This window comes from Triticum aestivum, chromosome 4A (genome assembly GCF_018294505.1).
Source record: "Triticum aestivum cultivar Chinese Spring chromosome 4A, IWGSC CS RefSeq v2.1, whole genome shotgun sequence".
Taxonomy (NCBI): Eukaryota; Viridiplantae; Streptophyta; class Magnoliopsida; order Poales; family Poaceae; genus Triticum; species Triticum aestivum.
Genome location: NC_057803.1, coordinates 3,413,733 through 3,440,242, shown reverse-complemented (window position 1 = coordinate 3,440,242; position 26,510 = coordinate 3,413,733). Strand labels below are relative to the sequence as shown.

The 26,510-nt window shown below is 44.9% G+C and overlaps 2 protein-coding genes across 2 annotated transcripts; both read right to left on the bottom strand.

Annotated features, from left to right (window-relative positions):
• Positions 1 to 7,501: 7,501 nt before the first annotated feature.
• LOC123084696 (40S ribosomal protein Sa-2) lies at positions 7,502 to 9,664 on the bottom strand. The gene is made up of 5 exons (XM_044506182.1): positions 9,397 to 9,664; positions 8,868 to 9,130; positions 8,560 to 8,757; positions 8,255 to 8,441; positions 7,502 to 7,848 (listed from the first exon to the last, which is right to left on the bottom strand). Exons 1-5 carry the CDS (start codon positions 9,539 to 9,541, stop codon positions 7,715 to 7,717), a joined length of 927 nt encoding a protein of 308 aa, XP_044362117.1. The 5' UTR covers positions 9,542 to 9,664; the 3' UTR covers positions 7,502 to 7,714.
• Positions 9,665 to 10,371: 707 nt separating this feature from the next.
• LOC123084697 (eukaryotic translation initiation factor 3 subunit K) lies at positions 10,372 to 13,599 on the bottom strand. The gene is made up of 8 exons (XM_044506183.1): positions 13,348 to 13,599; positions 12,524 to 12,580; positions 12,387 to 12,437; positions 12,233 to 12,295; positions 11,670 to 11,720; positions 11,507 to 11,573; positions 10,994 to 11,076; positions 10,372 to 10,783 (listed from the first exon to the last, which is right to left on the bottom strand). The coding sequence occupies exons 1-8, from the start codon at positions 13,453 to 13,455 to the stop codon at positions 10,583 to 10,585; spliced, it is 681 nt and encodes a 226-aa protein (XP_044362118.1). The 5' UTR covers positions 13,456 to 13,599; the 3' UTR covers positions 10,372 to 10,582.
• Between the last annotated feature and the right edge of the window lie 12,911 nt (positions 13,600 to 26,510).

Here is a 26,510-nt window from a genome sequence, read left to right as displayed (position 1 = left end):
TCATTCCATTTGGATTCCATTTGGTATTCCTTTTCTGCGAAACACTGAAATAGGCAAAAAAACAGAAACTGGCAGTGGGCCTCCGGTTAATAGGTTAGTCCCAAAAATAATATAAAAGAGCATATTAAATCCCATTAATTATTCAAAATAGATAATATAATAGCATGGAACAATCAAAATTATAGATACGTTGGAGACATATCAGGGCGCACCCCCAGGGCTGCGGTGACGGTGAGAAGCTGGCTAGTGACCCGACGCTTTGCTGCTCCATGCAACTTGCGGGCCATGGCCGCCGGGTGGATTCATCATCCCCGCGCGAGACGCCTCTTTTTGTTCCGCCGTCGCAGCCCTGTCGCGGGCCCTCTTAGCGTTGAGCCTGTTCCGTCGGTCGGTGGTGACAGCCTCCCGGCACTGAACCTCCGCCTTCCAGTCGGTGTTCGACATGCCCGGTGGTTTTACCGGTGGCGCCCTCGACTTCCTCTACTTCAGCTAGGTGGCATCGACAATGGCAGTGGCGCGAGGGGCCGTATACTTCTTCGGTGGCATGGCGGGATGGCGGCTGGGTGGCGGGGTGAGGGAGGAGAATGGCGGGAGAAGAGGGGGGAATGGACGGAAATGGAGGAGAAAACTGGGGGCTCGGCGGGAAAAAGTGTCGTCTCTCGCTGACACAACAGACCCACGCGTCTTTTTGCTTCGATCGGCACCCCAGGTGACCCCCGGGGGCTTGGGTTCGGCTCGGGTTCGCCAGCTACTATTTCGGTCCAAACCGGCGATAAACAAGGTCCTGAGGGCGCAACTAGGCCAATTTTTCAGCGTCGGCGCTAAGAGCACTGCGGCATGTTGGGGGGCAAGTGGAGATGCTCTAATAGCTAGTGGACACCAAAGATGCTCAAGGCTGCCAGGTACCTGCTGGACTTCCTAGCCGCTAGTGAGTTTGGCACTAAGAGCGTCTCCAGCCGCGCCCCCAACACGCCCCCCTCAGGCGATTTTTTCGCGTCGGCGCCCAAAAATCGGCCCAATCGCGTCCTCAGGGGCCCTTTTTTGCCGGTTTGGGCCGAAATTGGCATCGGCAGACCCAGGCAGAACCCGGCGCACTGGGGGCGCCCAGGGGCGCCGAGGCGAGCGATTTTGACGCGAACTAACTGTGGGCCCGTCGAGTCAGCGACACTCGCCTTGTCGTCCTCACAACGCCTCAGTTTCCTGCAGGGAATCAATGCCAAGGTTGTCGCCGGTCAGCCTTCCATTGATTCCTCACGGGCGACGCGGCGGCGCCCTCCCTCTCGCCACGCGTACACACGGCGCCGGACGGCTATAAAATTAACGCCTCCCCCTCACCTCTGACCACACCCCGTCGTGCTCTGCCTCTCTCTCCCCGTGTGCAGCCACCGCCGACGATCCTCCCCTCTCTCCCCAAGCCCAGCCCCGACGATGGGCGAGCAATTCCCCGACGATGCGGCGGTGGCCAACGGCTTCGGCCGCCGTTCGCTACACGGGTGGGAGGCGTATTTGCTCTTCGAGGCCAACATCCCGATGCCTCCCGACATACGCGCAGGGCCGGGCAGATGGAGGCTCAGCGCCGGTGGCGTCTCCATTCCCCCGCTGCCCGATATCAACGCGCGTGCCGACTACTTCGCCGACAAGGTCGACCGCGTGCGGGCGTCGCTGACGGAGGAGCAGCGCGCCCTCCCGCAGTACGCCGTCGACAACCACGAGGTGTGGGCGGTGTACTTCCAGCACCGGCAGGCGCAGCGGCTGGCCTCCACCAACGAGGCGCCGGTGGCGGGGGGCACCAAGAACAGCGAGGGGCGTCGCCTATGGTGGGGCGCCCTCGGCCGCACGCTCCACGAGGTTCTCCGGCACCTCGAGGGCGGGAATGACCCACCGTTGACATACCCTGCCGCGGTCGCCGCCCCGGTCCCCCGCCGGAGCGCGGGGTAATGGATGCCCAGGAGGTTCGGCTCCTCCTCGTCTTCCTCCTCCAGCTCCTCCTCCCGTTCCTCTTCCCACTCCTTCGACGCGTCGGCGGTGTTCGGCGTCAAGGCCGAGCCCGCAGCGGAGACGCCGCTCGGCCGGCGCACCCGCAGCACCGACATCGTCATCAACGAGGGCGGCGGGCGCGCCTCCTCCTCGGCTCCTCCCGCTACGTCAAGCCTAAGACGGAGCCAGGGCTCACCGCCGTGAAGACGAAGCCAGGGCTCGCCGGCGGCGTGAAGGAGGAGCTCGACGACGCGGTGGCCTTGAAGTGGGCGCGCGAAGACTGGGCGCGGACGGAGCTGGAGCGCCGGTGTCGCACCTACGAGCAGTTCGCCGCTCGGCGCCGTGGCCGCGACGAGGGAGGCATCGCCGTCCTCGACGACGGTGACGACGACACGCCGCCGCCACCGGTCCGCCAGGGCGACGCCGGGCAGGGGTCCAGCAGGGGCGGCCGCGTCAAGGAGGAGAAGGACGACAAGTACAACGGCGAAGATGGCGGCGAAGTCGGCGACTTCGCCGCGCTCAGCGCGTTCTTCGGCCCGTAGTTGTAGTTGTGGCCCTTTTTAAAAAGTACTTCACTTTGCTATGTATAAAAAACTATGTAGGTCCCCTAAGTAATGTCATGTTCGCCGAATTTTAGCCATATCTTTGCCCCGTTTGCCGAATTTTAGCCGAATTTTTTTAAAAAAACTTCTGAGAACGACCCTGAGACCGGCAACTGGAACGCGAAAGCCCCCACGCTGATTTTAGCGCCGGTTCGTCTCCAGGTGACGCTTTTACGCGCTTCCTGGGGGGCAACGGCCGAAGATGCTCCAAGTCCTCCGTTGAGGATGTCAGTGTCACGGCCGGCTGCCCCAACGTGGGCTACCTTGTCATCATCAACGGCGCCACGTCGGGATCACAACGGAGACCAAATGCAAGATCAACCATGGGAACAACGATGCTCGCCAGGGGGAAGGACACCGCTGACCGCCGTCGCTTGGTAGGGATACGGACATACGGTGGACACATCGTTGCCTGCCACAGGAAGGACGTCGGGTAGAGGCGGGAAGCCGTGGAGGTGGGTAGGCATGCGGCCGGGGCCGGGCAAGCGTGGCCAGTGGAGGTGGGAGGCGCGCGGCCAGGGGCAGGCAGGTGTGTGGTCGGGGGTGAAGCATCACTGACGGCGTGGTCTCTGGCGGCGGCGGCGGCGGAATTGGGAACAGAGAATGAGAGAGCGCTCAGGGATAAGCAAGAGAGAGTGGCGTTTGACTGAGACCGGTTTTTTTTCGTTCGAAAGGTGACGTGGCGGTCAACAAGATCAATACCACTAACTGAGCCAAAAACGAGAAGAGTGTCGATTCCTGAACCGTGTGGCAAGTTTGGGGTATAGGTTTTCCGATTTTGAAGTTTAGGGTTGAATATTAAATCGAGTGGTTAGTTCACAGTTGTAGTGTGGACTTTTCTCGGCTCTGTTTTCGTCGAAATATTCAGGCGACAGGCTTCAGTTTTACAGAGCAACGATATGCTTCTCAAACGTCAGAGCATCTCCAACAGGCGCCGAACGCGGCGCGTGTAAAAAACAGCTTTAGCGCGCGGCCATCGCCTGGTTTGGCGCGGCGCGCAACGCCCGCTTCAGCAGCTGCGCTAAAATGCAGCGCGCGCGACTCGCACAAACAACATATGCATTCGAAAACAGAAGCAAAAAGATCAAAACAAACAAAAATAAATAGTTCAATTTCGTTTATTACAACTCAAACAAACAGTTTATCGCTCAATACAACGAAAACAGAATCATCCGACGAACTCATCTACAATGTTGAATACTATGCTATAAATAAAAAACTACAATCAACATGCACGAAATTCATGAATTTTGAGCAATACATACCTTCTAGGCATTTTGTCGAACACCTTGCGGGCGCCGAGCGGCAGCGAGCGCGTGGGCGCTGTTCGTCGGAGGACCAACACGCGCGCGGGGCGACGGGACTAGAGGGGGGCCGAAGAAAGCACGCGCGGGGCAGGGATAGGCCGGGGAAGCGCCGGAACGATCGCCGGGTGGCGCGGTCGGCGGCGGCGGCGCGGCTGGATGGATGGGGATGGGAGGTGCGAGCGAGCGCGCGGGAGAGGGCGCAGCAATAAGCGGCGCGCGATTGCGTTTCGGCCCGCGCACTGGACTACGTACGCCGCGCGCGCTGTTTTTGCGCGCCCGCTCGAGCAATTATTCCGATTGCGCGCGCGCTAAAACTGGGGATTTTGCGGCGCGACGCTAGTTTGGTGTGCCTGTTGAAGATGCTCTCAGTACATCACACAGTCACAGAACATGACACAATTGCTGGGTGTCTGGGTGATTTTCACCAAATCACATAGGCAGTCGAAATCTGCATCGATGAGAAACAAAGACCCTCAAAAACAAGAAACAATTATTTCTTAATAATCTCTGATTCAGGACAAGTTGAATCGAACACTGTGCGAAAAGGTCCCTTATTCAGTTGACTAGCACCACCCACATGTTAAGGCTAATTTACTCTTCCAGGTAAGGGGAACTAAACTCATGATTCAAAAATACCTACTTTATTACCAGCATTTCTGTTTTGACGATGTACAGTGAGGTGCTAAATACCTCCTTCTTTCTATGTTGGCCTTGCAGGAACACTTCTCCAGAGCAGAATTACCAATTAGTGAGTGTACTTTCAGAGCATACGCATTACACAGACTATGATTGGTGTACAGTATGTGCCAACAGTGCATGGCTTTCAAGTGCATTGACATGTATGCATCTCTTATTCCCTCCGTTTATTTTTAGTCTGCATGTAAGATTTGGTCAAAGTCAAACTTTGTAAAATTTGACCAACTTTGTTGAAGAAAGTATAAACATGTACAATACTAAAGCAATATGGTATGAAAATGAATTTCATGATGCATCTAACAATATTGATTTTATATTGTGAATCTTGATATTTTTTTTCTATAAACTTAGTCAAAATTGACAAAATTTGATTTTGACCAAATCTTATATGTAGACTAAAAAGAAACGAAGGGAGTACAAATGATCATGCAGGTGAATGTTGTTGATTCAGGTTTTCTTTCATTCCATTGATAAATGGAGTTAGAACGAGTATAAGATGTGGTACAACACATGACATGGATACAAGGGGCGTGAATATGATGCCCGAAGCAGAGAGACATGGGATGCTCGGTCCAGTGATTAGCAGTTACATATATGTATTCCCATCTTGCCCTGCTTCTTTTCCTTGTGGTTCGTTTTTTTCTAATCTGAACAAGTTGACTATTGGGAAATGACAATTACCTTAAGATTCTGGTGTTCTAGCCTACTACTTGTGCAGCATGGAACAAAAGTGCTACTCCCTTGGTTCACAAATATAAGATGTTTTAACTTTTTTGTAAATCGGATGTATATAGGCACGTGTTAGTGTGTTTGTTCGCTCATTTCAGTCTGTATGTGGTCCATCTTGAAATATGCAAAAACATCTTATATTTATGAACGGAGGGAATATTAAATCTGCTAGTACTAAAAATTACTTAAAAATATTATTTGTGTTTGTCTCAGCCATTTATGCTTGGCACCCTAGAGTCTCTAGCTTCATGGTTAAATTATAGCTATAAACATTTTCTATTTGGAACAGAACTGTTTCTGAAACCTTGGGTTTTCATGTAGTGCAAGTCCACACTTTTCTTCTCCCCGGTTTTCCACTACAGCTTGTATTTTTCCAGGGGCACCTTTACAACTTGTATCGGTGGATAGTTTATGTCATCCATGCAATAAAGTTCATTGGTAATATCCTCAATTCCTCATACCGCCAGATGGAAAGGACAATCATATTGTGAATATTATGTTTGCATTATGCAGGATCTACAACATTTCCCTCGCCTCGATGTCAAAGTTATGCTACAGAATGAAGATAAGGAGCAGTCCAAACCTCCAATGCTGAACATTAGAATGCAAATGAAAAATTCATGGCATGCGCCAAGAGCATTTTCCCCTAAGTCCATGAGGTCAGTGACTATGCAAAATTACCATGACTTATAAGTCTCATTGTCAAACATACGGCATTGTATGATTGGATCAGACTGCTGTTACATAAGTTAAACTTTTGTCCCTTTATGGACTCAAATGCAAGATTTGTTTATAGTGATTTATAATGATATACTCGCCAACTTGTTTGTAACCCTCTCAATTTTTTACTACATCTACAGAGTCATATCACGACATCATGCCAAGTTTCATTTTCTTTAGACTTCATTTATCCTCTTTTAAAATCAAGTCATTTAGCTTCATTAAATACCTAGAAATCCATTAATGCCTTAGAAATAGCTAATTAAACCAAATAAGCTTATAATGATGTGCCTTCACGAAAATTGGCAACGGCTCCTAAGGTGCATATGCACCCATTGTCTAAATACACATTTTGGAATGTTGAAAAATTCCGAACAAAAATCCCACGTGTATATCCGGACATTCTATGTGCGTGCACAAAGTTTTCGGTGAAAACCGAGGCTTTTTGTGGCTTGTGTAAAAAAACATTTTTTTACGCTTCACTACAACTATTCATTTTGCATTTTTTTTATCTTTCTTACACAAGCCACAAAAAACGTCGTTTTTCACCGAAACTTTGTGCATGCACATAGAATGTCCGGATATACCCGCGGGATTTTTGTTCCGAATTTTTCAATTTTTCAAAATGTGTATTTAGACAATGGGTGCATATGCACCTAGGAGCCAAAAACTCCCATGAGCCAAAAACCCGAAGGGCAAACATTATCCATTCTAGACTTTCTAGCACATAGTGGTTTTGCTATGATGGAAGAAGAGACGGCCTTTCAGTAATTATCAGACTTCGGGTTCTTCGTAGTCCTACTCCCAAATTCCTTGAAGAAATACATAAATGCATCCTAGTCAAACCATTGTTCATCTAGGATGTATTCTGCACAAGTTTCTTCAAAGAACTTGGGAGTTTGATTAAGAACACAAAGACTAAAAAGCAGAACTTCAATTCTTCTTCTTGTTCTTCTTCATCTTCTTCCTCATATATTCCTCTTCCTCTTGGAGTTTAGGGCATCTGGCTTGAGATGTTGCCTTGCTTGTGTGTTGATGACTGGGCCATGATGATCCACGGATATGCCCTCGTCAAACCCTCAGAACAGGCATCTGAATCCTACATCCACAAACTGCCACTGCAGAAATGTAAACCCTCAGAACAGGCATCTGAATCCTACATCCACAAACTGCCACTGCAGAAATGTAAACCCTCAGAACAGGCATCTGAATCCTACATCCACAAACTGCCACTGCAGAAATGTAAAGCCTCAAAACGACGCGCCACAAAAGAAAACCTTACTAGCGTGACGCATTCTACACGGTGCACACATTGGCACAAGTTGTGGGATACCAGGAAGGAAAAGGCGCAACGGTTCACAGCCAAAGCAACTTCGCTGGATTTGAGACACCAAACAGCAAGCATTGATACAGCCAGCAAAAATGCATAGAAACATCAAGTATAAGAACTGCAAAATTAAGACAGACAAGTTGAAAGCCAAACTTATAACACAACTTTCAGTCTCCCTCTCCCTCATCACAGTGTCGATAGCAGAGATAACAAGTTCATCTAGAAAATCCTAAAACACGGGTTTTTTGTCCATAGGGTAGATATAGCAGATCGCATCAGATTCTAGATATCCATTCATGCCTCACAAAATATGAACTTTAAGCCGCAAAGACATCTCAAGGGGACATCCTAGTCTACTCCCAGCCTTGAGCAGGGGGTTGCACCGCGGCGTCCCAGCCAGTAGCAGCCACAACAGGAGCAGGGACGGCACCTTCCACAGCAACAGGTGCCCCTGCTGCATCCCATCCATCGCCACCAGCAACTGGAGCTGGAATTGACAACAAAAGAAAGAAGATGTGATCAATTTCAGTTGTACAACAAAATATTCAACTAGGCCTTAGCATAAACTACTATAATTTTGGAATGGACACTGGAAACATGCAATGTGTCTAACATTAGTCAAGACATCAGGGCAAACTGTTGGGCATGAACTTGTTATAAACAACATGCTATATTGAGTAAAGATGCCACTAATCAAATGCCAAGTAAACTACCACAAGTAATTGCATGTCTGATACTTTTGTGTTCAGTAACTAAAATGCCTTGCACCAACCAGATACATAATCAACCTAGGAAATAATTAGTACTACGCAAATGGCAAATTCATATCACCAAACAAAATTCTACAGAGTTTTCATACAAGGCAAATGAACTTTTAATCAAGGAGAACAAACCTTCAGCCATCGGCCACTCGCCACCAGTAACAGGTGGGGGAGCAGGCGCATCAGAGGTCCACTGGTCACCACCCCATTGACCAGCTGCTGCTCCGTAATCAGTGATGGCAGCATACTCTGGGGCTCCAGCAGCTTCATCCTCCTGCTCCTTGGCTTCCTCAGGGTCCCTGTAGAAGAACAGATCAACCTGCAAAGGGCAAACACATTAGCCTCACAAGCATGCAAAGAATACAAGACAGTCACAAAGCAACCCAACTACCCAATTCAACTAGTAGGAAACTGAAAGGTCTATTGAGCTGGCATACCATGACATCCCACTTGTGCCCTGGCAGGATGGTGCCCCTCATCTGCAGAACCATCCTGGCCAAGAGCCAGTAGAGGCAGCCAATGCTGTTCCTCCCCTTGTTGTTTGCTGGGATACCGATATCGACGTATCGCATGGGAGAGTCGGTGTCACAGAAGGCAATGGTAGGGATGTTCCCCAGAGCAGACTCCTTGATGGGCTGCACATAATCCAAGAGATTAATGACTCCATCATGAACATCGCCACATCTAACACACACACCTAGTATATACTACTAGTGGAGTAGTTTGTCATGGCAAAGAAATTCACCTGGTGGTCGGTCCTTGGGTCGGTGAGGATGAGCAGCCGGGGCTCGCTGAAGGAGGTCTGCATCTGGTTGGTGAAGGTACCAGGGGTGTGCCTCCCGGCGATGGCGTTGGCGCCGGTGTGCTGCGCGAACTTGAGGACGGCGCGCTGGCCGTAGGGGCGGGCGGACTGGACGATGATGTCCTGGGGGTTCTCGATGGCGACGATGACCCTCGCCGCGAGCTGGAGCTTCTCCCACGTCTTGCCCAGATTGATGATGTAGATGCCTAGGAATCACAAACAAAGAACAGACGCGTCACATTCCACAGTTCACCTCAAAGAAGAACAGAAGCATCAACACCAATAAGCTCCACGATCCGCAGCAGATCGACTCTAGCTAGCACAAAGCTGCCACTTTGCGCATGATGCCGAGGTAGTTCTACAGTCCAACAGCAAATCGGGGGCGCACGGGTGAAGGTAGATCCATGAGGACAACTGAACCTAAGCGACGCGAGAGCTCGCCAGATCAAGAGGGGTTTGAGCGTGGACGTACCGTCGGAGCGGCGCTTGTAGGCGTAGCGCTCCATCTGGAAGTCGCAGTTCTTGGTGCCGAGGTGGACGTCGGCGGCGAGCATCATCTGTATGTCCTGCTCCTTCTGGGACAGCGCCCGCGGGGCCTCTCCAGCCGCTGCCGCCATGGCTGTCGGGGGCTCGAGCGTCCGGGTGGCGCCGCGAAGGAGAGGAGGAGGAGGGAGGGGTGTGAGCGGCGGCGCGAGCGGGGGGAAGGGGAGGGGGCGAGGGCTCTTATCTGCGGCGCCTCTAAACCCTAGTCGGCTTTTGTAGTGAGATGGGATGGGAATGCTCCTTGGGCCCCCGTAGTGAATGGACCGGCCCAGGTGACCATACATATGGCCTGCTTTCTCCTTCTCTCACGAATTTACTTTTTTTTTCGTCTTAAAAGACGAATTTCCTTTTTTGGCTATTCTTTTTTTAAAATCCAGATGAATTTTCAGAGTCTTTTTGTCAGTGACAAGTATACGTGTCAAATTTTTGTAGGTGACACGGTCGAAAAATGCATATCTGACAGTGAGAATATAATCTTTTACTATACTTTTTATAATAATTCAGTGACAGCATTTTCGACTACATTGGACTGAAAAGTTCGATCAATAGATTAACAAGGGAACACATCCATAGCATTTGCATATCTTCGTTAGATTCCAGCAAGCATGCTGTGGAAGATAAATTTGTGCTGGGGAGCAAAATATAGGGATGCAAGCTGGCATCCCGCTTAGCCCCACGAAATCAATCAGCTAGTACAAAATAAACTAACTCTATCAAACAAAAGCTACAACTAATTTTAATTTTGTATACGAAGCAGGACGGATCCGGGCGCCGCTTTGCATCCCTAGCAAAATACATAGTAGATGAGCAAAAAAAATGCACTCATGAAGTTTCAGTCAATTGCAACATTCGACAGGAAAGATGCACTCATGAAACGTCAGGCAATTGCAACATTAGGCAGAAATGCGTAAGAAAACATAATCTGGTACTCATTTAGCTAAAACAGGCGCATCCGATACTCTGAGTGTGTCAAAATGCGGTACACCATACAAGAGAGAATACAATTTCCAAGACTAGCTTCTTCACTGGCTCAAGTTCTATTAAACCCCCTCGGTGGGTCTGGGTGCAGCCGAGACGACAAAGTACTTGATGTCAATCTGATCATGGTTGCTGGATCAGCTCAGGATGGGGAATATGCGAGTCACGTGCTCGAACGGAACAGTGTCGGCTGTGTTCTTCTTGAGTTCGGGGTGATTGAACTCGTTGCGCGGAAGGACAATCAGTTGGGAGCGTGCACCCTTCTCAATGACCCATCCTGAGTTTGCAGCATGATACTCCATAAACTTGTCCAATGCAAGCCCTTCAATGTTGATGGCCTGGAAAAATAAGTGGCAGGCACATCAGCAAAGAAACAATCCATGTATGCAGACAGTAAACCCAATTGGATAAACAGCATTATTTGGCTGATGATGATGCCTTAGGCTGGTATAAATAATACTTGCAGCTATCATCTAATATAATAATCCTTGAATTGACATGAGCTCATAACGAAAGCCTACACAGCATAATAAGGATACATGTCTTACCTCGGCTAGAACTGGCCTGGGAACTTTCTGGTATGTCAAGGAAAGCACATGAATCGCATAGCTTTGGATTGCCTGCTCAAAACCTGCCAAAAAAACTCGCTATGTCATTAACACTTCACTTTTAATTAAAAGACAAAGAACTCTGTAGCGGTTTCCAGTTTGGATTTTAAAAATTCTAGCCTTTTCAAGTGAAAGAAATAAAAATAGGAGATGTTGAAGTTAATATAAGACACCTAGTCAGCTATTTGAAATAAATATGCCATGTAAATGCATACTGAAAACAAAAAGGCTAATGAAAAGGGGGGCTCTGCAGAAACTAAGCTTCTTTAGCAAATACAGTAAACCAGAAAATCTGCACTTGTGTAAATCACACAAGTCTGATAACAAGGACATGGTTCAAAACTCAGGAATCCTATGTGGGAACTAACATTCATTCACAAGCACTCGTACTGCCAATGCCTACCAACAAGCACTAGTACTGCCAACGAAGCTCCAATGTCTCAAGATGTATACCTGGTACAACATCCAGTATGTTACGGCTCTTTGATGCCTCATCCCAAAACTGGCGGAACCTACCAGTCTGTAAGCGGATTAATCAAGGTTAGCAGTCAATACTCAATACAGGCTAGTTCATAGGCATCCATAGATTACTCAGTTCTGCAGAGAAAGTGTGTACCTCCAGGTAGTGAGACAGAACTATCAACGTCTTGAACTGCTCCTCCATTTGCTATAGTAAAGCGCATAAAAGTCAACACCACGTAACAGCAGAACAGTTCAGAATATTTTAAAAGATGCACAACTAAAAGGTCACAAATACAAACATCTCACATCTTATACATATGTACAACTAATTTGTATTGTGCAATATTAAGACGTTTCAGTGACCAGAAGGGATACTTCCTTCAAATCAAAATGCACATTCCTTAAAATTATGCCATTGATCTGCAAATGAGCTTATACTAAATAAAAATATGCTTATTCCATCAACTAGAAATCCGCAAGTAATTATTATAGTGTGCATCTCCAGGAATACAGATATGACATGCTCCAAGGCCAAAGTAACAATCATCGACGATGACAAAACGATCAATTAACATTCACATCTAAATCGACACTTTAATTTTTAGACACTCCTAAGATGCATGTTTAATAGCATTTGCTTGAGAAAATAACAAATATAAAGGGGACGATAAAAGATAGATTACACAGAAGCAGGGAAGCAGGACAAATTTCTCATACCACGTGTTCAGGAATTAAGAACAAGCATAGGCTGAAGTCAGGGGCTGGCATTGCCATGAGAGCCTGTCATCAAAACAACATGTGTGGAGGTTGAGAATGAACCAACAAAAGGTGGTATTCAAAAAACTGTTATAACCATTAGTTGTTCTCTGACCTTGATCAATATGCGGGCTACAATTTGTACGCTCAACCTTTCTGGCTCAAACTGCAATAGGAAATCAATCATTTATGCATACATATAATCGAGGCATAATATGGCTAGAAATGGTTCATATGCAAATGCGATTTTACCTGGTAAAGGCGTAGAAGGCTGAGATTTGCATCCAGGTTATATGTTTTAGAAGAAACCTAGTAAAAACGAGATATATTGTTAATTTGAGAGGATCGAAACATGACATAACTTATGGGGTGTCACACAAGAATAGCATGCTTGTGCGCAATACACAGAGCCTAAAAGCAGTTTATTCAAGCATGTTTCTGTAGATTTAACAGGCTGAACAACCACTGTATCAATCAATAGATTAAGCGTGTATGTATGTGTATCATCTGCACAAAAGCTTAAGTTTGCCACTTCATGATCATAGGCATAATCTTTGAGCAGAGATCCACCTCTCCATCCATCCACCATTGTATGAACACGTGGTTGAGGCTGAGAGGGAGGTATTCAACCCCTTCAGAGTTCAGACAGCGATTGCAAATTTAATCTGCCTATTCCCATGGCAGCAAAACACAATTTCCTCGGCAATCCCTCTCTATGACCTTCCAGACTACAAAGTAAGCACTGTAACTTAATTCACGCTGATGATCAACTGATAAAAGTTTACTACTCCGGGCAACTTAGTACACTAAAATCCAGAGGCAAAGACGAAAATACTGCTAAATTTCTAGCACCTGCACATTGCTACGAACTGCTTCCATCTGACAACGCCGCACGGTTTAGCACGCCAACCAACCAACCAACCGATTTCGCGACCGTTCCATCGTTGACACCAGACGGCGCTAACGATTAGCGCAACCAACCACGGAACCTGCCGGCTGAGCCTTTCGCGAGTCACGCAGACCAACTACATGGACGGAACTGGCAGGGGTAAGCGCGCCCCAGGGCTAGGGTTTACCTGCTCGTTGACGAAGACCTCGAGGTCGTTGAGGATGTCGGGGTTGTAGGGGTTCACCGCCACGAGCTCCTCCACCGTGTAGGTCTCCGCCGGCTGCTCGTTCGCCATGGTCGCCGGAATAGGGAACCCTAACGCGCGCTGGATCGGCAAACCCTGGGAGACGCGAGCGGGAGGGGAGAGAAGTGGCGGCGCAGAGGGAGGGGAAGTGATGGCTGGAAGGGTTTCCGGGTTCGCGTGAATTTGTCTCTTTAGTCCCTCGGTTATCCGCGCACTGACACGCGGCAAATGCGTTGGTGTACTCACAAGGTTATGATATTATACATGTGCCCCTCGATATTTACTTGTATTTCCGCAAAAGTTGCATTTACACGAGTCTACTCGCTACGTTTCTAAATATAAGTCTTCTTACATATTTCAATAAATAAAACTATATATAAATGTATTTAGACATATTTTAGGAAGTAGATTCACTCATTTTACTTCATATGTATTGTAATCCTTTATTGAAATCTCTAAAAAGACTTATATTTGTGAATAGAGGGAGTACGATGTACTCGATTGTCCATCTCAAGAAAAGAAAAATGCACTCCCTTTGTTTTATAGATTATTTATAAAGTTCTAGGTTTTTTAATTTAAAAAAGTGTTGACCAAGTATGGAATATATGGAACAATAGTTTGTCCAAAAAATAGTATACAGAACAATATATCAGTATCAACAACACGAATTTGTTTCATTATATTCACCACAAAATAAGTTTTGTGACTATTTGTGCATGAACCGCGCGTGTTTAGAGTTGTGGGTATTATCAGATATAGAAAACTTTGTATTAGAATAAAGTTAAAACTTGAACTAGCTTGGAGTAGATAGAATAACACTTACACGAGGTATCACTACAAATTGCCCTTCTGCCTGTTTTTGTTGTGTTGGTACACAAGTTACCTCGTCTTTTGTGTGCTATCTCTACTCGCGTTTTATCATGTGGTGTATCATCAAACTTAAACTGTACTAAATTGTTGTAGAGGTCCCATCATTGCAAGTGATTGTTTTCTATCCCTCCGTAAACTAATATAAAAGATTTTAAATCACTAAAATAGTAAACTAAACGCTTTTATATTAATTTATAGAGGAAGTATTTGCTACTTCCTGAGCTTGCGTAGATTTTTTCCTTCAAAAGGGAAGGGTGTGCATCAAAGTAGATATGAGTATTTCGCTCATTTAAGAATTAAGATATCAATCCAGTAGAAAGAACACAGAAGTCTCTAATGATAGCACATGCATAAACAAACAAATACTTGCACCCAACGTGTTAAAAGGGGTTGTCAATCCCTTCACGGTTACTTACAAGGATGAGATCTGATAGAGATGGGTATAAAAGATAAATAAAAATGCAAAATAAAGTAAAGGTAAATAAATTGCAGCAAGGTATTTTCGGGTTTTTTGTTTCATAGATCTGCAAATAATATGATATGAATAGATCCGGGGGCCATAGTTTTCACTAGAGGCTTCTCTCTTGAAAGAACACATACGGTGAGTGAACAAATTATTGTTGAACAATTGATAGAAAAGTGAATAATTATGACGATATCCAAGACAATGATTACGAATATCGGTATCACGTCCGTGACAAGTAGACCGGCTCATGCCTGCATCTACTACTATTACTCTACACATCGACCGCTATCCAGCATGCATCTAGTGTATTACTCAATATGAATAAATCCCACCTTTCTATCCGCAATGACAATAATACAAATACGTGTCATGTTCCCTTCTGTCACTGGGATTGAGCACCGCAAGATTGAACCCATTACAAAGCATCTCCCTCATTGCAAGAAAAATCAATCTAGTTGGCCAAACCAAATCAATAGATCGGGGAGAAATACAAAGCTATCTTAATCATGCATAAAAGAGTTCAGAGAAGACTCAAATAATATTTATAGACTATCTGATCATAAACTCACAATTCATAGGAACTCAACAAACTCACTGTAAAAGAAGATTACATCAAATAGATCTCCAAGAACATCGAGGAAAACATTGTATTGAAGATCAAAGAGATAGAAGGAACCATCTAGCTACTAGCTATGGACCCGTAGATCTATGGTACACTACTAACACATCATCAGAAGGCAATAAGGTTGGTGTAGAGGCCCTCCGTGATCGGATCCCCCTCCGGCAGAGTACCGGAACAGGTCTCCAGCTGGGATTTCACAAGGACAGAGTTACTAGTGCCATGCGCCTGACACGTCATTAATGTGTTTGTTATGAGTGGTGTGCATGTGGCACGCCACTAGGAACATCTATTAGTGGCAAGATACTAGTGACGTGTCATCCCCACGTCACTAATGACCTATTTGGCAATACCACTAGTTCAATAGATATTATCTTTGCCTCCGATTGATGTCGCGTCAATTGCCCATGAAAACACAACACAAACAAGCTGCAATGAACATGCCCGCTACATCTCAAATAATAATCGTGAAGCTTTTGTGTACTAGCGAGACCATGAAGGTGTTAATACCTATGTGTGAGTTACATTATCACCCCTGACCATAATGGGATGGTAGGATCTTCTTGACCGTTGTACAATCATCTTTTTTCTTAACACAATACAGACGCAAACACTCGTATATACGCATATACACTCATCTCTATAAATGCATGCACAACGTACCTTATGAGCATCTCCAAGGGACCGAGCCGACACATCATTCCACTGAATGCACATCGCCGAAAGGACTTGAATGAATCCAGAAAAATGCAAGCAACAACGTCAAGTATATGACTTGAACCCTCGTGGGATGGGAATACCACTATCCTCCTAGTCGTTCGATCACGGGTTGGCTCACTTGTATGGCCGTCTAGAATACCATTTTCTTACATCTGATGGTACCGCAACATGTTTATAGTGTGGTTGTCCAAAATCTTTATTGGAGAATGCAGTTATCCAAAATCTTTATCGGAGAATCTCAACCATTCATGTACTGCAGTAAGAGCATCTACAACCGGGCGCCTCACACCCCCCCCCTCATACGTGTCGATGATACGTCTCCAACGTATCTATAATTTTTGATTGCTCCATGCTATATTATCTACTGTTTTAGGCAATATTGGGCTTTATTTTCCACTTTTATATTATTTTTGGGACTAACCTATTAACCGGAGGCCCAACCCAGATTTGTTGTTTTATGCCTATTTCAGTGTTTCGAGAAAAAGGAATATCAAACGAAGTCGAAACGGAACGAAATCAACTGGAGAAGTTATTTTCAGAACGAAAGCCACCGGATAGACTTGGACTCCATGTCAGGAGAGACGGGAGGTGCTCACAAGGGTGCCCCCCCTAGGGCGCGCCCCCTGCCTCGTGGGGCCCCCGTAGCTCCTCCGACGTACTTCCTGCACCCATATATATCATCGTACCCTAAAACTTCCAGAACGGAGAATAGATCGGGAGTTCCGCCGCCAGAAGCCTCTGTAGCCACCGAAAACCAATCTAGACCCATTCTGGCACCCTGCCGGAGGGGGAATCCTTCTCCGGTGGCCATCTTCATCATCCTGGTGCTCTCCATGACGAGGAGGGAGTAGTTCTCCCTCGGGGCTGAGGGTATGTACCAGTAGCTATGTGTTTGATCTCTTTCTCTCTCTCTCATGTTCTTGATTTGGCACGATCTTGATGTATCGCGAGCTTTGCTATTATAGTTGGATCTTATGTTTCTCCTCCCCCTCTTCTCTCTTGTAATGAATCGAGTTTCCCCTTTGAAGTAATCTTATCGGGTTGAGTCTTTAAAGATTTGAGAATACTTGATGTATGTCTTGCCGTGGATATCTGTGGTGACAATGGGATATCACGTTATTCACTTGATATATGTTTTGGTGATCAACTTGCGGGTTCCGCCCATGAACCTATACATAGGGGTTGGCACACGTTTTCGTCGTGATTCTCCGGTAGAACTTTGGGGCACTCTTTGAGGTCCTTTGTGTTGGTTGAATAGATGAATCTGCAATTGTGTGATGCATATCGTATAATCATACCCACGGATACTTGAGGTGACATTGGGGTATCTAGGTGGCATTAGGGTTTTGGTTGATTTGTGTCTTAATGTGTTATTCTAGTACGAACTCTAGGGTTGTTTGTGACACTTATAGGAATAGCCCAACGGATTGATTGGAAAGAATAACTTTGAGGTGGTTTTGTACCCTACCATAATCTCTTCGTTCGTTCTCCTCTATTAGTGACTTTGGAGTGACTCTTTGTTGCATGTTGAGGGATAGTTTTATGATCCAATTATGTTAGTATTGTTGAGAGGACTTGCACTAGTGAAAGTATGAACCCTAGGCCTTGTTTCAACGCATTGCAATACCGTTTACGCTCACTTTTATCACTTGCTACCTTGCTGTTTTTATTATTTCAGATTACAAAAAACTATTATCTACTATCCAAATTGCACTTGTATCACCATCTCTTCGCTGAACTAGTGCACCTATACAATTTACCATTGTATTGGGTGTGTTGGGGACACAAGAGACTCTTTGTTATTTGGTTGCAGGGTTGCTTGAGAGAGACCATCCTCATCCTACGCCTCCTACGGATTGATAAACCTTAGGTCATCCACTTGAGGGAAATTTGCTACTGTCCTACAAACCTCTGCACTTGGAGGCCCAACAACATCTACAAGAAGAAGGTTGTGTAGTAGACATCAAGCTCTTTTCTGGCGTCGTTGCCGAGGAGGTTAGCGCTTGAAGGTATATCTTTAGATCTTGCAATCGAGTCTTTTAGTTTCTTGTTTTATCACTAGTTTAGTTTATAAAAGAAAACTATAAAAAATGGAATTGAGTTTGTCTCATATGCTTCACCTTTTTAATATTTTTCGTGAGTATGATGGAAAGGATAATTGCGCTCAAGTGCTAGAAGAAGAATGCATTAGAATGTTTGGCACTAAATATTTGAATGATGAGCATGATTGCAATGTTGTTAGTATGAATTCTTTGAATATCCATGATGCTAATGATGATTGCACTAGTTATGATGAAAATGCCTCCTATAAACATGTCAATTTTTGTGGAGTAGACTGGGTTTGCAAGTACACACCAAATAGGGAAGATAGATATTGCAAGAGGCATAAGTACTTAGAAACTAAATTGTTGCAAGAAGAGCTAGATGAATGTGCTGATAGATTCAATATTTTTCGTGCCCTTTGTGAACTTTGCAATGAACATGGTCATTTAAAACTCCAATGCTATTTGTTTCATGATCAAGTCGTGTCCAAACATTGTGATAATTTGATTACCCTTGAGCATCATAAAGAGCTTAGCCTTCTTTTGGGTTATGAAGAAATGAAACGTATAACTGAGGGTATTCCAAAGTTTAATCTTGATAGAGTTATTGATTTTGATCTAGAGAATATTTATATGTATTGTGCGGTGAATTGCATTGAAAATCCTGAAGGAAATATGCCCTAGAGGCAATAATAAAGTTATTATTTATTTCCTTATATCATGATAAATTTTTATTATTCATGCTAGAATTGTATTAACCGGAAACGTAATACTTGTGTGAATACATAGACAAACAAAGTGTCACTAGTATGTCTCTACTTGACTAGCTCGTTAATCGAAGATGGTTATGTTTCCTAACCATAGACATGAGTTGTCATTTGATTAACGGGATCACATAATTAGGAGAATGATGTGATTGACATGACCCATTCCATTAGCTTAGCACCCGATCGTTTAGTATGTTGCTATTGTTTTCTTCATGACTTATACATGTTCCTATGACTATGAGATTATGCAACCCCCATTTACCGGAGCAACACTTTGTGTGCTACCAAACATCACAACGTAACTGGGTGATTATAAAGGTGCTCTACAGGTGTCTCCAAAGGTACATGTTGGGTTGGCGTATTTCGAGATTAGGATTTGTCGCTCCGATTGTCGGAGAGGTATCTCTGGGCCCTCTCGGTAATACACATCACTTAAGCCTTGCAAGCAATGCAACTAATAAGTTTGTTGCAAGATGATGTATTACGGAACGAGTAAAGAGACTTGCCGGTAACGAGATTGAACTAGGTATTGAGATACCGACGATCGAATCTCGGGCAAGTGACATACGATGACAAAGGGAACAACGTATGTTGTTATGCGGTCTGACCAATAAAGATCTTCGTAGAATATGTAGGAGCCAATATGAGCATCCAGGTTCCGCTATTGGTTATTGACCGGAGACGTGTCTCGGTCATGTCTACATTGTTCTCGAACCCGTAGGGTCCGCACGCTTAATGTTACAATGACAATTTCATTATGAGTTTATATATTTTGATGTACCGAAGGTTGTTCGGAGTCCCGGATGTGATCACGGACTTGACGAGGAGTCTCGAAATGGTCAAGACATAAAGATCGATATATTGGACGACCATATTTGGACACTGGAAAGGTTCCGGGTAAGATTGGGACAATACCGGATCACCAGGAGGTTATCGGAACCCCCCGGGAGGTATATGGGCCTTATTGGGCCTTAGTGGAAAGGAGGGGAAAGGAGCAAGGGAGGCCCCCCCCAAACCCAATCCAAATTGGGAAGGCCCCCCATTCCTTCCTCCCTCCTTCCTCTTCCTTCCCTCTCCTACTCCTAATAGGAAAAAGGGGAGTCCTACTCCCGGTGGGAGTTGGACTCCCCCCCTTGGGCGCGCCACCCTCCTTGGCCGGCCCCCTCCTCCACTCCTTTATATACGGGGCAGGGGGCACCCCAGAGACACAACAATTGATTATTGATCTCTTAACCGTGTGCGGTGCCCCCCTCCACCATAATCCTTGATAATATTGTAGCGGTGCTTAGGCGAAGCCCTGCGATGGTAGAACATCAAGATCATCACCACACCGTCATGCTGACGGAACTCATCCCCGACACTTGGCTGGATCGGAGTCCGGGGATCGTCATCAAGCTGAACGTGTGCAAAAACTCGGAGGTGCCGTAGTTTCGGTGCTTGATCGGTCGGGCCGTGAAGACGTATGACTACATCAACCGCGTTGTTATAACGCTTCCGCTTCCGGTCTACGAGGGTACGTAGACAACACTCTCCCCTCTCGTTGTTGTGCATCACCATGATCTTGCATGTGCGTAGGAATTTTTTTGAAATTACTACGTTCCCCAACAGTGGCATCTGAGCCTAGCTTTTATGTGTTGATGTTATATGCACGAGTAGAACACAAGTGAGTTGTGGGCGATATAAGTCATACTGCTTACCAGCATGTCATTTGGTTCGGCGTTATTGTTGGATGAAGCGGCACGGACTAACATTACGCGTACGCTTACGCAAGACTGGTTCTACCAACGTGCTTTGCACACAGGTGGCTGGCGGGTGTCAGTTTCTCCAACTTTAGTTGAACCGAGTGTGGCTACGCCCGGTCCTTGCGAAGGTTAAAACAACACCAACTTGACAAACTATCGTTGTGGTTTTTGATGCGTAGGTAAGATTGGTTCTTGCTAAGCCCGTAGCAGCCACGTAAAACTTGCAACAAACAAAGTAGAGGACGTCTAACTCGTTTTTGCAGGGCATGTTGTGATGTGATATGGTCAAGGCATGATGCTAAATTTTATTGTATGAGATGATCATGTTTTTGTAACCAAGTTATCGGCAACTAGCAGGAGCCATATGATTGTCGCTTTATTGTATGCAATGCAATCGCCCTGTAATGCTTTACTTTATCACTAAGCGGTAGCGATAGTCGTGGAAGCATAAGATTGGCGAGACGACAACGATGCTACGATGGAGATCAAGGTGTCGCGCCGGTGACGATGGTGATCATGACGATGCTTCGGAGATGGAGATCACAAGCACAAGATGATGATGGCCATATCATATCACTTATATTGATTGCATGTGATGTTTATCTTTTATGCATCTTATCTTGCTTTGATTGACGGTAGCATTATAAGATGATCTCTCACTAAATTTCAAGATAAAAGTGTTCTCCCTGAGTATGCACCATTGCCAAAGTTCGTCGTGCCCAGACACCATGTGATGATTGGGTGTGATAAGCTCTACGTCCATCTACAACGGGTGCAAGCCAGTTTTGCACACGCAGAATACTCAGGTTAAACTTGACGAGCCTAGCATATGCAGATATGGCCTCGGAACACTAAGACCGAAAGGTCGAGCGTGAATCATATAGTAGATATGATCAACATAGTGATGTTCACCATTGAAAACTACTCCATTTTACGTGATGATCGGTTATGGTTTAGTTGATTTGGATCACGTGATCACTTAGAAGATTAGAGGGATGTCTTTCTAAGTGGGAGTTCTTAAATAATATGATTAATTGAACTTAAATTTATCATGAACTTAGTACCTGATAGTATCTTGCTTGTTTATGTTTGATTGTAGATAGATGGCCCGTGCTGTTGTTCCGTTGAATTTTAATGCGTTCCTTGAGAAAGCAAAGTTGAAAGATGATGGTAGCAATTATACGGACTGGGTCCATAACTTGAGGATTATCCTCATTGCTGCACAGAAGAATTACGTCCTGGAAGCACCGCTGGGTGCCAGGCCTGCTGCTGATGCAACTGACGACGTTAAGAACGTCTGGCAGAGCAAAGCTGATGACTACTCGATAGTTCAATGTGCCACGCTTTACGGCTTAGAACTGGGTCTTCAACGATGTTTTGAACGTCATGGAGCATATGAGATGTTCCAGGAGTTGAAGCTAATATTTCAAGCAAATTCCCGGACTAAGAGATATGAAGTCTCCAATAAGTTCTATAGCTGCAAGATGGAGGAGAACTGTTCTGTCAGTGAGCATATACTCAAAATGTCTGGGTATAATAATCACTTGATTCAACTGGGAGTTAATCTTCCGGATGATTGCGTCATTGACAGAATTCTCCAATCACTTCCACCTAGCTAGAAGAGCTTCATGATGAACTATAATATGCAAGGGATGGATAAGACAATTCCCGAGCTCTTCGCAATGCTAAAAGTTGCGGAGGTAGAAATCAAGAAGGAGCATCAAGTGTTGATGGTCAACAAGACCACTACTTTCAAGAAAAAGGGCAAGGGGAAGAAGAAAGGGAACTTCAAGAAGAACAGCAAGCAAGTTGCTGCTCAGGAGAAGAAACCCAAGTCTGGACCTAAGCCTGAAACTGAGTGCTTCTACTGCAAGCAGACTGGTCACTGGAGGTCACTAGAAGCGGAACTGCCCCAAGTATTTGGCGGATAAGAAGGATGGCAAGGTGAACAAAGGTATATGTGATATACATGTTATTGATGTGTACCTTACTAGAGCTCGCAGTAGCACCTGGGTATTTGATACTGGTTCTGTTGCTAATATTTGCAACTCGAAACAGGGACTATGGATTAAGCGAACACTGGCGAAGGACGAGGTGACGATGCGCGTGGAAATGGTTCCAAAGTCGATATGATCGCGGTCGGCATGCTACCTCTACATCTACCATCGGGATTAGTATTAGACCTAAATAATTGTTATTTGGTGCCAGCATTGAGCATGAACATTATATCTGGATCTTGTTTGATGCGAGACGGTTATTCATTTAAATCAGAGAATAATGGTTCTTCTATTTATATGAGTAATATCTTTTATGGTCATGCACCCTTGAAGAGTGGTCTATTTTTGATGAATCTCGATAGTAGTGATACACATATTCATAATGTTCAAACCAAAAGATGCAGAGTTGATAATGATAGTGCAACTTATTTGTGGCACTGCCGTTTAGGTCATATCGGTGTAAAGCGCATGAAGAAACTCCATACTGATGGACTTTTGGAACCACTTGATTATGAATCACTTGGTACTTGCGAACTGTGCCTCATGGGCAAGATGACTAAAACGCCGTTCTCCGGTACTATGGAGAGAGCAACAGATTTGTTGGAAATCATACATACAGATGTATGTGGTCCAATGAATGTTGAAGCTCGTGGCGGATATCGTTATTTTCTCACCTTCACAGATGATTTAAGCAGATATGGGTATATCTACTTAATGAAACATAAGTCTGAAACATTTGAAAAGTTCAAAGAATTTCAGAGTGAAGTTGAAAATCATCGTAACAAAAAAAATAAAGTTTCTACGATCTGATCGTGGAGGAGAATATTTGAGTTACGAGTTTGGTTTACATTTGAAACAATGCGGAATAGTTTCGCAACTCACGCCACCCGGAACACCACAGCGTAATGGTGTGTCTGAACGTCGTAATCGTACTTTACTTGATATGGTGCGATCTATGATGTCTCTTATAGATTTACCGCTATCGTTTTGGGGTTATGCTTTAGAGACGGCCGCATTCACGTTAAATAGGGCACCATCAAAATCCATTGAGACGACACCTTATGAACTATGGTTTGGCAAGAAACCAAAGTTGTCATTTCTGAAAGTTTGGGGTTGCGATGCTTATGTGAAAAAGCTTCAAACTGATAAGCTCGAACCCAAATCAGAGAAATGTGTCTTCATAGGATACCCGAAGGAGACTGTTGGGTACACCTTCTATCACAGATACGAAGGCAAGACATTTGTTGCTAAGAATGGATCCTTTCTAGAGAAGGAGTTTCTCTCGAAAGAAGTGAGTGGGAGGAAAGTAGAACTTGATGAGGTAACTGTACCAGCTCCCTTATTGGAAAGTAGTACATCACTGAAACCGGTTTCTGTGACACCTACACCAATTAGTGAGGAAGCTAATGATGATGATCATGAAACTTCAGAACAAGATACTACTGAACCTCGTAGATCAACCAAAGTAAGATCCGCACCAGAGTGGTACGGTAATCCTGTTCTGGAAGTCATGCTGCTAGATCATGATGAACCTACAAACTATGAAGAAGCAATGGTGAGCCCAGATTCCGCAAAATGGCTTGAAGCCATGAAATCTGAGATGGGATCCATGTATGAGAACAAAGTGTGGACTTTGGTTGACTTGCTCAATGATCGGCAAGCAATTGAAAATAAATGGATCTGCAAGAAGAAGACTGACGCTGACGGTAATGTTACTGTCTACAAAGCTCGACTTGTCGCAAAAGGTTTTCGACAAGTTCAAGGAATTGACTACGATGAGACCTTCTCACCCGTAGCGATGCTTAAGTCTGTCCGAATCATGTTAGCAATTGCCGCATTTTATGATTATGAAATTTGGCAGATGGATGTCAAAACTGCATTCCTGAATGGATTTCTGGAAGAAGAGTTGTATATGATGCAGCCGAAAGGTTTTGTCGATCCAAAAGGAGCTAACAAAGTGTGCAAGCTCCAGCGATCCGTTTATGGACTGGTGCAAGCATCTCAGAGTTGGAATAAACACTTTGATAGTGTGATCAAAGCATTTGGTTTTGTACAGACTTTTGGAGAAGCCTGTATTTACAAGAAAGTGAGTGGGAGCTCTGTAGCATTTCTGATATTATATGTGGATGACATATTGCTAATCGGAAATGATATAGAATTTCTGGATAGCATAAAGGGATACTTGAATAAGAGTTTTTCGATGAAATACCTCAGTGAAGCTGCTTACATATTGGGCATTAAGAGCTATAGAGACTGATCAAGACGCTTAATTAGACTTTCACAAAGCACATACCTTGACAAAGTTTTGAAGAAGTTCAAAATGGATCAAGCAAAGAAAGGATTCTTGCCTGTGTTACAAGGTGTGAAGTTGAGTAAGACTCAATGCCCGAGCACTGCAGAAGATAGAGAGAAAATGAAAGATGTTCCCTATGCTTCAGCCATAGGCTCTATCATGTATGCAATGCTGTGTACCAGACCTGATGTGTGCCTTGCTATAAGTCTAGCAGGGAGGTACCAAAGTAATCCAGGAGTGGATCACTGGACAGCGGTCAAGAACATTCTGAAATACCTGAAAAGGACTAAGGATATGTTTCTCGTATATGGGGGTGACAAAGAGCTCATCATAAATGGTTACATTGATGCAAGCTTTGACACTGATTCGGACGATTCTAAATCGCAAACCGGATACGTATTTACATTAAACGGTGGAGCTGTCAGTTGGTGCAGTTCTAAACAAAGCGTCGTGGCGGGATCTACATGTGAAGCGGAGTACATAGCTGCTTCGGAAGCAGCAAACGAAGGAGTCTGGATGAAGGAGTTCATATCCGATCTAGGTGTCATACCTAGTGCATCGGGTCCAATGAAAATCTTTTGTGACAATACTGGTGCAATTGCCTTAGCAAAGGAATCCAGATTTCACAAGAGAACCAAGCACATCAAGAGATGCTTCAATTCCATCTGGGATCTAGTCCAGGTGGGAGACATAGAGATTTGCAAGATACATACGGATCTGAATGTAGCAGACCCATTGACTAAGCCTCTTCCACGAGCAAGACATGATCAGCACCAAGGCTCCATTGGTGTTAGAATCATTACTGTGTAATCTAGATTATTGACTCTAGTGCAAGTGGGAGACTGAAGGAAATATGCCCTAGAGGCAATAATAAAGTTATTATTTATTTCCTTATATCATGATAAATGTTTATTATTCATGCTAGAATTGTATTAACCGGAAACGTAATACTTGTGTGAATACATAGACAAACAAAGTGTCACTAGTATGCCTCTACTTGACCAGCTCGTTAATCGAAGATGGTTATGTTTCCTAACCATAGACATGGGTTGTCATTTGATTAACGGGATCACATAATTAGGAGAATGATGTGATTGACATGACCCATTCCATTAGCTTAGCACCCGATCGTTTAGTATGTTGCCATTGCTTTCTTCATGACTTATACATGTTCCTATGACTATGAGATTATGCAACTCCCGTTTACCGGAGGAACACTTTGTGTGCTACCAAACGTCACAACGTAACTGGGTGATTATAAAGGTGCTCTACAGGTGTCTCCAAAGGTACATGTTGGGTTGGCGTATTTCGAGATTAGGATTTGTCGCTCGATTGTCGGAGAGGTATCTCTGGGCCCTCTCGGTAATATGCATCACTTAAGCCTTGCAAGCAATGCAACTGATAAGTTAGTTGCAAGATGATGTATTACGGAACGAGTAAAGAGACTTGCCGGTAGCGAGATTGAACTAGGTATTGAGATACCGATGATCGAATCTCGGGCAAGTAACATACCAATGACAAAGGGAACAACGTATGTTGTTATGCGGTTTGACCGATAAAGATCTTCGTAGAATATGTAGGAGCCAATAT